The sequence below is a fragment of the Grampus griseus genome, assembly GCF_964374135.1.
Source record: "Grampus griseus genome assembly, chromosome: 9".
Taxonomy (NCBI): Eukaryota; Metazoa; Chordata; class Mammalia; order Artiodactyla; family Delphinidae; genus Grampus; species Grampus griseus.
The window spans coordinates 3,908,196-3,925,404 of NC_139003.1; the positions used below are offsets into that span (position 1 = coordinate 3,908,196).

General features: G+C 46.7%; 1 protein-coding gene across 3 annotated transcripts in view; it reads right to left on the bottom strand.

Moving 5' to 3' along the window:
* The window catches only part of DPP6 (dipeptidyl peptidase like 6), a gene marked incomplete at both ends in the record, with an annotated part of 1,026,243 nt that overhangs the window by 767,789 nt on the left and 241,245 nt on the right, over positions 1-17,209 (bottom strand). The window contains one exon of one of the 3 annotated variants that reach the window (XM_082662522.1): positions 6,142-6,384. The exons of the other annotated variants lie outside the window; for them this stretch is intronic. Coding sequence (XP_082518648.1) covers positions 6,142-6,384 — 243 coding nt within the window. Of the gene's footprint in view, positions 1-6,141; positions 6,385-17,209 lie in introns of those variants that run through there. 3 annotated transcript variants of the gene reach the window in all.

Genomic DNA, 17,209 nt, shown 5'->3' on the forward strand with positions numbered 1-17,209 from the left:
TATCTATTTTACGTTTGGTAGTGTATATATGTCCATGCCTCTCTCTCGCTTTGTCACAGCTCACCCTTCCCCCTCCCCATATCCTCAAGTCCATTCTCTAGAAGGTCTGTGTCTTTATTCCTGTCTTACCCCTAGAATTTAATTTTAAAAGGGTTACTGTACATATTATTTTTATAGGCAATGCTCTATGAAAGGGATCAATATTGTATGTTGCAGAGAAGCATTCCATATGTACTTGACAAATGCACTGTTATCATCAGAGTAATTAAAAGGAACAGGGTTATATACAATAAGACTGTACATCTTACTCAGCAACTCCTGCCAGATGCTTGCAAAAATTAAACTCATTAATCATTCTGACTCTATTAAAGGAGGGAAAGCTTGGGGTATGAAATAAAAAGCTCTATATTATGGAGGAAAAATGTCCAAAGCCAACATCTAGAGAAAGTCCTGTCTACAGAGTGATACTAGGATATTAATCCCATGTGGGAAAATGAGTGGATTCCATTGTCAAAAATATAAATTGATATTATGTTATTCTAATACTCCAGACCTCCTTAAATCTACAGTTAACATATACAAGTAAATTATTTAAAAGTGCACACTGGCAGGAATAAAAAAAAGCATGCCATATAAAATAGGCTGCCGTGCCCACTTCCACATACCTTACTGCTACACAGAACTCAAATCCACTGAGAAGGCAGAATGCTCATTTTTCGCAAATTCGGCTTTAAGCAAACATGTAGGTTTTTGGCTGACTCAATTGTTAACAGATTGAAATTTATTTGCTAGAACTCACAGTGGACAATTGACTCATCCAAATGAAAAAACGTAGGCTTACCCCGATTAATTTTTCAAACCAACAGATTAGCTCTCTGTTATGGTTCTCCCCAAGCCAAGGTAACTATGGAGGTGAAATGAGATACGCGTAGTGGTGCTTTAAAAAATACAAGGTGCGATGCGGAGGCACGGTATCTTTGATGCTACACTTGGTTTCACTCATCAGTCAACTAGCCCTTAATCCTTGTTTATGTCACCATTCTTACTTCCTTGTAACACAGACAACTTCCCAATGATGACTACATGCTCTGTGCTGAGACAGTAAGCAAAATTTTGTATAATTTTGTTATATATACTTTACCAAAACATTCACAGAGAGACTGTCTTAGACAGTAAACGCTTCTCATGTGTTTAACATTGTTCTGCAGTGCAGAAAATAAACTTTTCATGAGGACAACTGTTGTGTCCAGCAGGGCATTATGATATGGTGTTACAGGGCATTAAACCCATAAGGATACCTCAAAGCTTATCTAGTGAAATACTTAATGTTATAAGAAAGAAATCAAGATAGTGGGAAAATGTAACTGTACAAGTTTATGTATATTGTATGCCACGCTCAGAGGTGGAAGGCATGGCAGTACTAGAAGTAGAAATAAGGAGATTAGGCAGAACGTTATTCAGAATAGGGAGTTGTAAGGAGAGGGGAATGACAAGTTTAGGGATATATTCTACGCGGGTATCTTGGCAACACCACAGAAACGGTCTAGCGCCCAGCTGCTTGACATGTGGAACAAAAGCTGGGAAGAGAAATCAAGATGGTGACTGCCAAGGTCCTTCCAATTCTCCAGTTCTCCAATTCTGTAAAACAGGAAAGCAAATGATCTCCACAAGAGATGCTAGGACATGTATACCAGAGGAATAAAGCTTAACTTTAGCCATCTGCTAATACAGAAGCTGTGAAACTGACTCAGCTCCCTTTTATCTTCATTCTAATGTATCCCATCACTAATTTATCTTAAAAAGAAAGCATGGAAGGGAAAGAACAGAATAGTGGAGACCAAAACCTTGGAGTGTAGGTTCCCGCAACCCCCTGCATGAAAGGGAGGAGGAAAGAATGATTTACCAAAGAATTCAAAGGCCAAGGTCAGAGAGAGACAGGACATGAATTCATGTGGCATCATGAAAGACATATGAGGCAAAAGTTTGAAGTGCAGGGTGATGGTCAACAGGAGGAAAAGCGATAATGACAAAGACTGAAGAGGAGCCAGGCCATTGTCTCAAGTAATTAAGGGGACGCTGACGACATTTGTGTGCAGTTTCTGCAGTGAAGACAGTAAGAATGTGAGTTTGTTGTCAAGCTAAATAAGGAAAAGAGGATCCTCGGAACAAGTTAGTGGATTCAGTCTTAGACCACTTGACTGAGAAGATGAAACCTCCGAACAGCCCTATGACATCCCACAGCTGTTCTGTAAGTGAGTTACACTAAGCACTGTCAAATTCGTCATGAAAACAATGGGATCGAGCAGGGGGATGAAAGTTTCAGCCTTTTTCTCAATACGTTAGGAAGATACTATGAACCTAAATATTTTTAAAAGCATTTGAAATTGGAGCAGAAGAAAGGAAGAGGGGATATAAACATTTCTGTGGAGCCAAGCTGCTTAAAAAACTTAAAGTTGATAGACTCCAAGGAGAAATTAACAGGATATTGGCATCGTACCGGTGAAAAATCAAGGTGGAGAGGAAGAAGAAGGGCTAGTTGCTGCAGACATACAGGAAGATGAAATACAACAGGAGCAGTGACAGCATAAGCTGATACACAGCATAAGCAGTGATTTTTGCTCAATCCCTGTTTCAGCCAAATTGCTGTTTGAAAATCCTGTTGTCATCACACTTATATTCTTAGGAAATCATGTGCCACTAAAAATGAAGAACACAGGAACATGGTGATGTGGCCCCAACAAGACCGCTGCCCTGACAGTTACCCATGTCCTAAAGTCCTTTAAGAAATCAAAAGGAAATGCTCAAGCAGGGGCGTGACAGAGTTCAGTATTCTAAAAATAATTGAAGTTAATTTCTATCGGAAGTTACTAAATTCCATTAAAAGCCACTTCCAGCAACATTCCCTTTAAGAGTCAACTTATTTTTAAACCTACAAGAATGAATTTTAAACCAAAATAGCTATTGATTCCTCAGAGGGGTTTCCCAAGTCATTGACTTTCCCGCTGCGGACGCGCAGGCTCAGCGGCCATGGCTCACGGGCCCAGCCGCTCTGCAGCACATGGGACCTTCCCGGACCGGGGCACAAATCCGTGTCCCCTGCATCGGCAGGCGGACCCCCCAACCACCGTGCCACCAGGGAAGCCCTAGTCATTGAATTTATACTTAAATAAATCTAAGATTGATGAGGAAACTCTAATAGAAAAAGCGCTCTGGCTTCCCTTCTTTTTCAAAGTAAAACTTCACATTTTAAAACTGACCCACCCCAAGCACGCTTTTATGTAGTGCTACACAGCAGAGAGGCCCCTTACATGGGTAGTTGGTGCAGATAAGTAATGCATTCCCAGTCACCCGCCACGCAACTTCAGCATTTGACTTATCTCTTCTAGACCTGATAACTACCTTCAATTTTATTTTGTAAAGAATTGCCCGTTGTCAGTCATATTCAGGCATGTGTGTGTACGCACATATAGAGGTCAAGAACTACATTTTATTTCCCCGTTTCTGGATGGAAGGACGAGGCACAAAGTTCATTGGATTTTAAAGGTATGGTGTTTACCAGCATCTCAGTGACCAAGGTGGGAAAGCTGTTTCTGTTCCATGGAACAGACAAGCCACAGAAGAGCAATGACACACCAGCCTTAGTGTTGGGACTCCAAACAGAAGTGCTGAAGATTTCCTGTGCGCTAATGCAAAGGACCCTTCAGGACCTCGGACAGCTCCCACCTGTGCCCCGCGGACGCCCAAACTGCTAACGTACATGTTTACGTGGCCGCCCCAAGATACACAGAATGATACGTAATGCGTGCCTAATCAGTTGTATATCTTCATGTTTAAATTTGAGTAGCAGGATGATTACTCAAGATTGTTTAAATCTTGACAAGGGCTGGTATCAGAAAAGCAGTTCTTATATCTACTTTCTTTGGCTAGCGCTCTTATCTTCAGCAAACAGCAGCCACTGTGCCCGGAGGAAAGTAATCTGTTTAATGTGCACTTCTATCATTTAGCACATTTTTAGACATAGTTTTTTCAATTCCGAATATTTTTTCTGAGAAAAGCACATAAAAGTTTTCAAGCAATTGATGCTACATTTACCCGTGTGTCATTGTTTAATCGTACATTTTAAACATGATATATATACATATATCTCATAAGGATACGACACACACATACACTATATTTATACCTACACCTACACACACACACCCTTTTTTGAATTTTCCAGGAAACAAAAAATTGATGTCAGGAGTTAATGAATTTAAATTACATATACTGTTCAGGGCCATTTCAGCAGAAATCATTTGCAAATGTTAAATTCATAATTTGCTCGTCGGTTCAACCCTTTGGCTTATCTGAGAAACAGTTCTAGACATATGTCAAATTGAAAAGGAGGAATATATGCTCAAAGCTAAGATGAGGAGAGAAAAAAAAAAAGATGGGTGGAGATGATCTAAAACAAAATGCAGAAACTCTCCCCTTTCCTTTCCCCTAGCGACACCTAGAGCCTATTAGGAAGAAATTGCTCAAGGTTTTCACTTCAAGCATAACACAATCCAACAGTTTTAAGTCAGATTTGAGGCAAAAAGTGCATCATTTCTGTCTGCACTGCAGCTCAGTGGTCTTCCCCAAGATTCTCAGGAGTTTAATCCTCCAGAATTTTTCAACTGCCCCAATGAAACTGCTCCTCAAAGATTCTGGCTCCTTGAACCTGATAATTCATGCATTTCCCTCAGGACCTGACCCACTGAAGTGAGGGATATCTCTCTGATAGCTCTCTTTTAACGAGGGGAGTCTAGAAATAACCCAACATAAGAAAATCTCATGCAAGATCCGATACAGGGTGTGCGTGCACACGCGCACGCACACACACACACAAATGAACCACATCTCCCACAAACTTTTGTCATGTCTATTACACTCTCCACATCCTCCACTGATAAAACAAAACAAAAACAACCAGTTCATTGGATTTTAAAGGATTTTAAAGTGATCCCAGGCAGGACATGTTGAATGACCACAGCCTCCTGCTGAGGGCAGGGACATGAACTGCCGGGGGTATGTTGGGGTAGGCCGTCTGAGAGGCTTGTGTGAGGACCTGTGCCCAGGTGCCCCCAGGTGGGAAACTCTCAGAGCTACACACAGTGAGCTCTAGGACCCAACACCACCAGCCAGGGGCTGTACCAGCCAAGCCAGCCCTGCCTGCCTGCCTGAGAGCTTGTCTGGGATTTTTCTCTTTTTTTTCTGGGAAGAGAAGGTCTCAGAAACATCACTTTCCTCTCTCCGTGGCCTTCCCTGGCCCTCTGAACAGATGGACAGGGTCAACAGAGGTGGTTGAACTCATCCATCTCTGCAGCCGGCTGGTGTCCTGCCTGAGTCATCAGTTACTAAGGTGATATGCAAATCCAAGCTTTGAAACCCAGGCTGCCAGCCCCATGAAGAGTAAAAAACGTGCTGCCCGAGAAGTTTTCAGCTCACACAGCCTAAGGTGGTTGCTAGTCCAAGGCTAGGTGTGGGCACAGGCAGGGCCTGACTCCCACCAGCAAAAATTGGCCTGGGCCCTGGGACAAGGGCTTGGGCCTCGGATGCTAGCGCTTTTATTTTATTTTTCGGAAAAGAACACCACCACCAGCAGCACTGGGGGGGAGGGCGAGGTGTTGGAGAAGTGAGTGAAGGGACAGCGCCCCGAGGTAAGGATTCCAGTGAGAGGTGGGAGGGGGGAGAAAAAGAGCCTGGGACTGTCTCCTCCTCGAGTCTTAAAGCAGACAAAAGAAAGAAAGGAAAGAAAAGAGAAACCAACTTGTAAGCACAGACAGATCGAATTCCCTCCCTGGCTTCCACAGCACCAAGCAGTTAACACCAAGCATCCGCACGCCCGTGAACCCCCGGCCAATTCCACGCCCCAGCAGCGCAGCTCCACCAGCGCCACCAACTCCTGGCCGCCGCCGCCGCTGCAGACAAGGACCCGCTCCAGGACAGCGGTGACCGAGATCCGCGCGAGGAGTGTATTTGCGGGCGCTCCCGGGAGGGGTGGGGGAGGGGTGGGGAAGGAGGGCGCCCCAAGACCATCGCAGACGCGGCGCGGACGCGTCTCCCCCGGGCTGCCCGGAGCCCCGCGCGCCCACCCACCCACCCAGATGCTCTTACGTCTTCGTCGTCACAGTCGCTCTGCGCCTGGTACTGGAACCGGGGCCGGCCGGCCGCGCCACCGCCACCGCCGCCGCCGCGCTCCGGGGGCGCCGCAGCAGGCGCCTGGGCTCCGAGGGGCTTGGGCCCCGCGCCGTCCTCCTCGGGCCCCTGGCCGCCCAGGAGGCGGCTCGCCTCCGGGGGCGCCGGGAAGGACCGCGAGGTGTTGATCTTGCCCGTGAACCTCTGGTACAGCGAAGCCATCGGTCTCCGCGCGCTCTCGCCGGCTGTCTTTGGGGCGTTTTGATAATGGCTTTCCCCCTTTCGGGTTCCCGCTCCCCACTCCCGCCGGGGGAAAAGGGGAAGAAGAACAGGGGGAGGAGGAAGAAAGGACGGCGGCCGCGCGGCCGCTCCTCCCGCGCGCCACTCTCAAGTCGCCGCCGGGCGACTGCCTGGCTCAGCCTCCTCCGCCCCCTCCCCCGGCGGCTCGGCGAAGCCGGGGTCTGGGGGTGTGTTCTCTCTCGCTCGTCTTTTCTGCTTTTCAACTCCTTGCCATGGCCACGTACGGCCTGCTCAAAGCCATCGACAGAAAGAAAACAAACAACAAAAAACCATAAAGGGAGGGAAGACGCCTAGGCCCCGGCATTTGGCACCCCGCCTAGAGACCGGCGGGCATCCAGAGCGCATCTCCGCGCCCCGCCCCCGGCCCCCCGCGCGGCTCCTCCTCCCCTGCTCTCCCCACGTGGCCCCTTCACACATCCCCGCCCCCGGGAACTGCGCCCGGGTGGCCAGGGCTGGCAGCGAGGAGGTGGCGGGGCCACGCAGGTCTTGGGTGCGGGCAGGGCGCGGAGGCGCGCTGGGGGCTCTGGGGCTCCGGGCCACCGGGAGGGCGGACCCGGCGATACGCGGGGAGGGAGCGTGCGAGAAGAGGCCCGCGATGGGGAGGGCGTCGGGGGCACCGAGGGAGGGGGCTGTCCCTGAGACGCCTGTCCTCGGCTCGGCGCGGGGCTGCGCTCCGCGTCCACGCGCTCGCACCGCGCGCAGCTGCAGCCCGGTCGCCCTCCGAGGCGCTCCCCCTCGTGTTTCCTTCCCAGCTTTTCTTGCCTCACGTGAAACAGCCACGGCCGAGACCCCCGGCGGACCTGGGGGTGTGCACGGGCGTGATGGAGAGCAAACTACGGGGCTGCAAGGGAGGGGGCTCGGGGGTCACTGTCTCTGACGAGCCCCTTTCCCTCCCAAACCAAGCTCTTCTCCAAAAACTGATTCCTTTTCCTTCACCCGGTCTCAAAAAGAAGGCAAGGAAAAGGTCACGGAAGGCCAGCGAGGGCCGGCCTGGTGGATATGCCTTCAGAGCAACTCAAAAGCTCCTCCCCGTACACCCCACGCATTTGTCTATATCGCGAACTCCATTTTCATTTTCAACAAATGCATCACCGCCAGCAGAGGCTAAAGCATTTGTGAGGCCGGCCACTCCTCCAAAGCTTGCTCCGCGCCGCCCCAACCCCTCCCCTGAGAGGAACTGGGAGCGGAGCTACGACACCAAAGGGGCGCACGGGTCAGGGTGCGCATTCACCCCTCTTGCTGCAGTCAAACGTGCTCCAGCGCCCCTGTGTGGAAAGACACCAGCTGAGCCTCGGCGCCGGGCTCCGACTCCAGACCGCAGGCGGCCTGTCTGGCTTCTCCCCTCCCTTTCCCGGGGTGGATTCCTCCCTCCTGGCCTCCGGGGACTCTCTGTCCGGCTGGAACCCGCGCCCCCGTCTTTCTCGAGGAATCGGGCGCTCCTCTTTCTAGTCTCTCCTTGTCCCCCCCCAACCCCGTTCTCCTTGCGCTGCCCTTTCCCTCTTGTTTGCAGCGCTTCTGGCTGCGATGGACCTGTCCCATCCTGAGCCGACGAGGAGCCCAGACTCCGGAGGGAGGGGCCGGGTGGAGGGCTCGCACCTGCCCTCGCACTTCGCTGCCCCTTCCACTCGAGGTCGACGTGGGCATCTTCGCCTTTACCTTCCAGCGGTGCTTCTGCTCCGCCACGGTTTCCGTGACCATCGCAGAAAAACGGGCGAGGCCTCGGCCACTCAGAGGGCCCTACGGCAGGCTGCCGGCCTTTGCTGGATCTGAGTCCAAGGCCATCTCCTGGCACCACTGTCCAAGCCCAGAAATCCCAGAAAAAGAGACCCAGCTGTTCCTGGTCCTAAAAATATTGCCTCTTCCCGCCGTGTCCTTAACTTGGGGGGAGAAACTGAATGCAGGTGAATAAGTCTCCTGGGAGAGGACCCCTTCCAATCCTTTCTACACTCTTCCCAAGCTCTCAACCTAGCAGGTAGTCTTGTTTTAATTAAAATTTATACCACACCACCCTCTGTTTAATCCACTGTGGTTTCCTTCCGCTAAGAAGAAAAGCGCATCTTAACCGTAGTTCGAAAACGTTTCCTTTACGGAAACTATAAAAACACGTAAAATCAGCATCTCGATAGCTGGGAGGCTCCCCGCACCACCAAAAGGCCTGTTACCCAGGCAGGTGTGCCAGCCACAGAGCATCGCTGCGCCGCTTGACTTTGAAGACAGAGGCAACAATTACAAGGGCCATAAAGCTAACTTTAGAAGTCATCACATTTAGGTAAATAGGAAACCTTGCTCTCATCCCCCCTCCCCTGCCCAGCTGTGCTTTAGATCCCTGAAGCTGCCTTTCCAAACCGACTGAAAAGGAAAGCCCCCGCTGCCCACTCTGGCATCTAGATCTGACATTTCACTAAATATAGATGCTGTTAGGGTCTTACTTATGTCCTATACATACACACATATATATGAAACGTGCGTGTATATATTTACACAAATTCTAAGAAGCAGCATGATAAAACTATTTCTCGTACCAATATAGTTTATACAAAATAGAGTATATGGAAATAGTTTAGAGATCATACACCATACTTTATAGATGTGTGTGTATAAAGGAGAATAGATTGAAGAAGGGAGATAAGAAAGGCACACATATCCCTCACTTTTGAAATTATATTCTCAGGCGAGCCTGTAGGTCTTCAAATTACAATCTGGTCAAAGTTAAAAACCCTAACTAGGGCTTCCCTGGTGGCACAGTGGTTGAGAGTCCGCCTGCCGATGCAGGGGACGCGGGTTCGTGCCCCGGTCTGGGAAGATCCCACATGCCCTGGAGCGGCTGGGCCTGTGAGCCATGGCCGCTGGGCCTGCGCGTCCGGAGCCTGTGCTCTGCAACGGGAGAGGCCACAACTGTGAGAGGCCCGTGTACCACAAACAAAAAACAAAACAAAAAAAAAACCCTAACTAAAGGATTCAGACAAGATGCTAAGCAGTTTTTATTTAAAATTATTTGTAAAGTGAAAAAAAGCTATAAAATTCAAACAATTGGGGGAAGAGCTGAGGTACAGATCTGTGTTAACAGAAGCATATCTGAAAATTAGACGGGACAAATGGAGGGCAGGGGGCTGTCAGGGTGCACAGAGCCCCTCAGAGGCCAGTGTGAAGGGAAGGAGACACAACACTAATAAAACAACCACCCGCACGTGCAAAGCTTCTCCGGTGCCGTCTAGATCCGGGGCCCATCAACTGACTTAAAAAGAATCAGGCTACCTTGCTCCACCTGCACACTGAATGCAACTCATTTTAAAGAATGCTCTAGACTTTTGAGTGTGAGTCTGTGCGCCCATGTTTGCAAGCGTGTAGGCACTCACACAACCAGATTTGCCTTAAACTTTGATACACACATTGCGGTGTCTCTTTGGATAGACTGTCAGGACTCCGAAGTCCCTAATGCAAAGAGGAAACTAGCTAGTATTTTAGGATGAATGAAGTCACTCAGTTGCAGAGAATCGCAAGCGGTGGCACTGTACGGTGCATAATTAATTCACTTACTGCCTTCAAGAACCTTTTCAGAACCCCATCCTCTAAATGAGGAAAAAGACCCTGAAGAGTACCAAAACTTCCCAAGGGGCATGTAAACAGCGGTGCAGCACTGCAGAGGGAAACCTGTCGATCCTAACCCCAACCCTTCACTCAACCTTTAATACTTGAACGTGTTGACTACGCTCTATGGAAGCAGATTTCCATTCCTGCTCATTGGTTAAGTATGGGGAACTATTTTTGAAAATATTTTGTGGGTCATTTCATATTAAGATTTTAATTCCTCCATATGGCTTAAAACCCTGTTCACCGACCCATTTTTCCATCTAGTTTCATATGATTATTTATTCCCTGTTTATTAAATAAAAGTGGGAGTGTGTGTTTATTTTCCCTGAAACCAGTTTACAAAACAAATATAATTAGGCAGATGCTGCAAAATATAGCGGACAGTCATTTTTTTAAATGACAATAAAGGGAACTTTTTGGTCTATATGCAAGCTAAGCATTGTAAAAATACCCAAAGTATATTGAGCCCAGCAGCCTAAGCATGATTTTTATTACCCAGGAGGTTTTCTTATTTCTAGGAGAGAATTATGCCCTATAGTTTACTTCCCCTTTCTCTTGGAGGAGAAGGAGGAGGGAAGAACCCTGTTTAAGATATTTATTCTTTTCCAAACACTGATATTTGGAGAAATGCAATGGCCAATTGAGCATACTCCGACAGAAAGGCTTCCCTAAAACACTGGGCATCAGTGTTTTTTAAATATTATCCATTGCATTCATACAAATGGGGAGAACTAAAGCAAGTATTTAGGTAGCTTGAGAAAATACAGTACTAACTACATAAATACAGAGCAAAAACTGTCTCTTGCTCTCTTTAAAATAATTATTTCTTTGCAAGATGACGACCAATACGGGTCTGCGTGGTAAGACTTCTTTACAAACAGGAAACGTCCAGCACAAGAGAAAGGAATTGCCACTCCTGGCTTTAACACAAAGTTAAAGTACGAATTAACTTGGAGCTTTTCAAATGGATACTTACAGATTCATGTGTCTGAAAGAAAAACATTTATTTTAACCCAACCAAAAGGCTTATGCCAAAATTAATACAGTTAAAGGTTAATTTCCAGCAGCACACTTCCCTGCATTTTAGTGCTGACGTTACGCATTTGCCTGGTTTTTACACACAGTTTGAAACACACGTACAGCTACCTGCCGCAGCAGTGGCTGCTCGCACGGACGTGGTCATCAACACACGTGGTAAAGCTGATCTGATCGCCAGGTATGTATGTAAAACAAAACAGCCAGGTATGTAAAACAATTCAACTGAGCACACATTTTCTTCTTAGCCCACTGGGGCTGCGGGAACCCACCCTCCCTTCCTTTAGGGATCCCTCTCATTTGTCACCTCCGCCCGTGGACACTGGACCGTGACCCACTTCCTCATTCCTCCCATTTCTCACCCTCCTTTCTTCCCTTCCTTTTTCTGCTCCTCCGTGGCGTCTTGCTCTGGACCAGTATCAGGAGACAGTATATTTTGCTTTTCTCTAAAAATTCCTTGCTGCTCTCTGAATATTTAGAAGACCTCACCTTCCACTGCCAATGATGCCTCAGAAATTATCTAAATAATCACTTTCTAGAGGAGGCACCAACCTCCGTCTGCTCCCATTGTCTGGTGATTCGATTATAGCTTGCACCATGCTTTTCCAAGGCTCCGAAGGTTATTAGAGCATGAGATACAGAAGAGAGTCTGTTGTTTCTGTCTGTCCCTGGTGATCATCGGAGAGCAACCATGTCATCGGCCGAAATGTCTTCATTCATACATCACACGTTATTAGATTAAAGGGGAAGTGACTCCTGCTCTGAAATGCCCCCAGAGCTCCTTGCCTTTCACATCAGGCACTTCCCTGGGTCCCGTGAATTAAGCTGAATCTGCTTCCCTTTAATGTGAAAGTGACATTAACCAGCCTCTGCAATTCAGCGCCTTCCTTTCTTTAACCAACAGAGGTGATGGCTGTGTTTTGGAAGAAGAGAAAGCGTTATCTGCTCTCTCTTCGATGGCGGGCATTTCAAAGGACCAGTTCTGGTTTGGCCATAACACTAATTGTAAAACAGGCCTGGAAGTACAGGGCTTAGACCCTCACTTGTTTTAGGTTTTGCTTTTTCTTTTCTTCCATCATGTCCTGAGAATCCAAAGGGGTTCTTGGGTTTTCACTGGAAAGGATCAATGCAATAGAAAAGAAAAGATAGAAGCAGGGTCATTCAAATGCAGGATCTTATTCAGATAGTAGAAAACAGAGCTAGTGCTGATTCATTCATCCTGCCATGTACATTCTACTCAACTACAGGCCAATGGAAATCGTTACAGAAAGTGAAAAATCTGGCTCCACTAGAAACCACTCCAGTTATAAGAACAGAAGGGGATACGATACATTCCTAGAATGTACGGCAGGACGGAAATTTGGGCAAGGCTGGGTGTGCGGCTGATTTAGTCCACCAGCCAGAAACAGCACAAGAAGGTGAGCTAAGCCCGGGAACTGGCGCCCAGGTCCAGGCACCGCATGTTCCAGTGCATCCTTGCATCTGCCTTCCACACACAAAGAGGCAGGAGAGAAGAGGACCTCCTCTACACAGCAAATAGCGACAATGAGATGCCTTAGAGAGTCAGGGCCAGAAGCCATCCCTGAGGCAGGTCAGGGAGGGGGAAGGGCCACCTGCTTCCTGGACATCTGTTCGGTCAAATTTGCAAAAGTCTCTTAAAAAACCCTGTCGCTCTCCATCTTACCCCGTGTCAAACCCTGCCGGAATTAAGACCATTCCTTTGAGTTCAGACATTGTCTGGAAGAGCATCAATAAAAAATAATTAAGAAACAACAGAGACCTGAGTGAAAAGAAAAACAAACAAGCCTCGGCCATGGCACAAACACTAGAGGACACACCACCCTTTCAAGTGTGTGATGGGGCAGTTCCGGCAACAGCGGCCTCTTCCAGAGGCACAAGGGCACAGCTGGATGCATGACTACATCTCCAAGCCATGAGTTTCTGTGCCCTGATGATTCACTTTAAGGTAAGCCACTATTCCCAGATTCAGAACTGTGATGGGCTGGAATGTTCGGAAGATATCCGCTCCCCCCGGATGCCTCTTTAGCTCCACTTCTGGCAGGACTGTATGGCTTGCTTTGGCCAATGAAATGTGAATGGACCTGATACAGGCAAAGGCCGTCAAGGTACCTGGCCGACCTCTTGCCCTCACTCAGGTGACCCACCCTACAAGAACATGGCCTGGGTAGCTGCAACCACTTCAGCTTGGCCTCCAGAACAAACACGCTTGGAGAGACTTGAACCCAGCCCATGGTTTGGAGTTAAGCTCAGGGATCAGGGAACACGAAGCAAAGCCACCCAGCTGAGCCCAGGGCAGACCAGATATATCACAGCTGACCAGCAGAAATGGGAATCTTGATCTTACGGAAGCCACGGCGTTTGGGATGATACAGCATGCTTGCATCACGGTATATGTCATGTTCTAACTCACTAAAACTAAAATCAGATCTATGCGTGAAAAATGGTGTAGCTAATGTCAATGTTTGTTGTAAGCATTTTACTTACTTATTCAGTAAATATGTGAATGCCCGCCACGTACCAGTCATTGTTCTGTTTTACGTGCTAGGGATGAGATGAATAACTAAAATGAACGTAGTTCTGGCTTTCATACAGATTACAGTCAGCCCTCCTCTCAGTGGATCAGGGCTGATGCTCTAAATTACTTGGCCGTATCGGTAAGCCCTTCCTTTTCTGAAAAGGTGTAGTTTTCTCAATTTATTGCTCATTTTGGTACATGTACAGCCCACGTAGTTTTATTAGAAAAAGACTGTTAGAGACCTAGATCGCAAATGTTTCATAATAGCGCCCTAGTTATCTATTGTAGCAGCACAAAGCAGCAGTTTCAACCCCAAAGCACAGTGGCTCTCAAAGAACTGTCCCTGGACCAGGAGTGTAAGAATCATCTAGAAATTTGTTAGAATGAAAATTCTGGGCTCCATCACAAACCTACTGAACCAGAAACTCAGGGAAGGGCCCAGCCATCGGTATTTTAATAAGCCCACCAAGTAATTCCGATGAACACTCAAGTTTGAGAAACAAACACTGCACTAGAATAATCCCTAGAGCATTTTTCTAAAAGGCAACCAAGGTGAACTGAAAGATACTCAAAATGTTTGCTGACTCTCAGGAAATGGCTCACCCATTTAAAGTATTGAACAGAGATTCTCCAGGGGGTAAGAATTTTTCCAGGATGTACAAAGGCCAGTCTTCCTCACTAAAAAGGGGGTTATCTTAGCAGTTTATTCAAAGTCAAAAATAGAATAGAGAGCAGGTGATCTTTTCAGAATGCTCTTCCACCCGTGAATTGAGATGTTTAAGGCTCATCTCAGGAAGAAGGTAGTGGCGAAAAGGGAATTGACAAAGCAGACTCCAACGATGTGGTCAAAGCTAAGATACCATTCCTGTTGGGGCTTATCTCAGAGAGACGTTGATTTGGTATCTTAGCAGACAGCCTCTCCCATGTTGCCTGAATATATGCAATTTGGCAGACAAGCTCTGCAGAATTTCAAGAAAGAAAGGACCTTGCTTTCAAAAATTGATTTCATTTAAAATGCTCAGTGCCTCTGGCTTAGCCTCATTGCTTTTTTAATGCAATAAAAAAAATCTTGACGTGAATTAAAAATCAATGAAATTAATAAACATGTTGAAGTTGAAAACCAACTTTTACGAACTTAATTTTCCTGAATCTGCTCCTTTAAGACACATTAAAATGTTCAATATAAAACCCATTTTATTTTATTTTTCACCGTCACTTAAGATTTCTTCCAAATTCCCACGGAACATACAAATTTTAAAATAGACCGATGCGACTTTATGTGGTTCAATAGTTTTTCTTGAATTTTAACACATTCTCTGACCCACATGCACACAGTTAATATTTATGGCTAACTACCAATGCATATACACAATAGATCCTATGAAGCATGGGACCTAACCCAGAGGAAGAAAATAAACTTCAAGCCCGATGCTCTGTATCTTCACGTTGCCTTGAGCAAATGCAAGCGATATCAATGCAAAACCTGGTTCTTGCGTGTATGGGTATGTCAGATGTGAGATGCAGAGGACCCTCATTAACGAAAACAGATTATATTAGGGCAATAAAACTGAAATGAGGCCACTCATTTGCTTCACGTGGGTAATTCAATTCACTCTGCACTGTAACTCTATCAAGTCCGCTGCTGTACCCATCTCGGAAGAATTTCCTTCTCGTAAAGGGGAGAAACAGCCTTTTCTATACTACTAATTGCATTTCAAATCATTTTAATTTGGAACTCAAAAAAAGTAATTCTCCTAACAATCGCTTCTATTTATGTATTTCTTGACAGGTAAACAAAAATTGCCCGTTGGCTAAATAACTCCATGAGTCATATAAACCTGCAATTTGAACAGATTTTTCCTCACTCACAGCAAAACCAACACTGACTCCCTGCTCCAATAGGATGCGGTGGGTCTCACTCGTTCCTCCGATTGAGCTTAAGTCCCTGACGGGTCCCATCCCCTCATCCTTCGAGTTGCAGCCATAATCCCCACCATTACTTTCTTTATAAGCCAACAATAAACGTTGTTTATTGTTGACACAGAACTTTCTCAATCTTCGTGAGAAAGGATGGATCCATGGATGCTTTCAAGGGACTCTGAAGAACTTCTTAGCCATCCTATGGTAAAAGAAGCAGCAGTATAAGGCTATGTGTACATCTCTGTTTCAGCATCCCCGTATTCCTCTCTCTCTGAGACCTCTAATATCCCACACAACCTCAGTTCGACTCTGAATGAGATGTAAATGGTTGGTTGTAATCTAAATGAATTTTGAGTTTCCAAATTGAGCTATTCAAATTCATAAGAGAAATATCTTTCTTGAGTACTTAACGCAAAGAAAAATAATTTACAATAATTAAATCCAAATCTACTGTGCAATAGAATAGAAGACTCATGAGCTTGCTAAGATACAGCGCAGTGCTTCAGTTAAGTTACCGACTTACATCAGACCCTCAGGTGGGATATTTGTGCCATGATGGGCACTCTCACGGAAAACCTCGGAATAGGTACTAGTCTAACCTTATACCCACTGATTACATCTGCGTTTTGTTGTTGTTGTTGTTGTTTTTTGCGGTACACGGGCCTCTCACTGTTGTGGCCTCTCCCGTTGCAGAGCACAGGCTCCGGACGCGCAGGCTCAGCGGCCATGGCTCACGGGCCCAGCCGCTCCGCGGCACGTGGGATCTTCCCGGACCGGGGCACGAACCCGTGTCCCCTGCATCGGCAGGCGGACTCTCCACCACTGCGCCACCAGGGAAGCCCTACATCTGCGTTTTACTCTTTTCCAATGATACAACGTAAACTTCAGGACCTGAACTTAGCAGATGGCTACCGATGCCCTGACAAAGCAGGCAGTCTGCTTGGATTTATCCACATGATGAAAAACAGCCCCTTGATATGATGGCGCCTCAGAGAGCAGACCGACTCGGTGTTTAAGCCCCAGTCCTTGCTCTCCACTTCCGATTTAGGTGGAATGATGGGGATGTCCTGCACCACTGGCACAGCTCCAGGGAGAGGTTTAAAGCAAGCGGTCCACAGACTCTTCCATCTCCCTTTGATGTCAATTATCTTTGAGGAAAAAAAATCATCATCCCTAAGATTAACGCAATTCTGGTTTTTTAGCTCCTGGAACCGTATCTTATCATTTCCGTGTGTGATACTGGTCAGATTAAAGAGTTCCCCAAAGACGTATCCTATTGTCCATTTACTTAAAAAAAAACCCAGACTTGTATTACACTTTATACTGGGAAAAAGCTGGATTTTATTCATTAAATTAGTGCTTTGGAGAAAGCCAAAGCTTTTTTGTTTGTTTTCCAGCGGAAATTACAGGAAAATTTTCTGTAAGCATCTTCTTACACACACGTCCTTCCCTCTCAGTGGTGAGAACTGCCAGTGTGATTGACTTTTGGTTCCCCAAAAGTTACACCCCTATTCCTTCTCACTTTCTGCCCATCAGTATAGAATTTCTGTCCTCACATGGTGTCTACTTGGCTAAAGAAATGGATAAAGTTTTATGGGCGGCATTGGAAAGATTTTTTTCCTCTCAGATAGAAGACAGAGGTATGAAGAGGGACCTCTTCCCTGT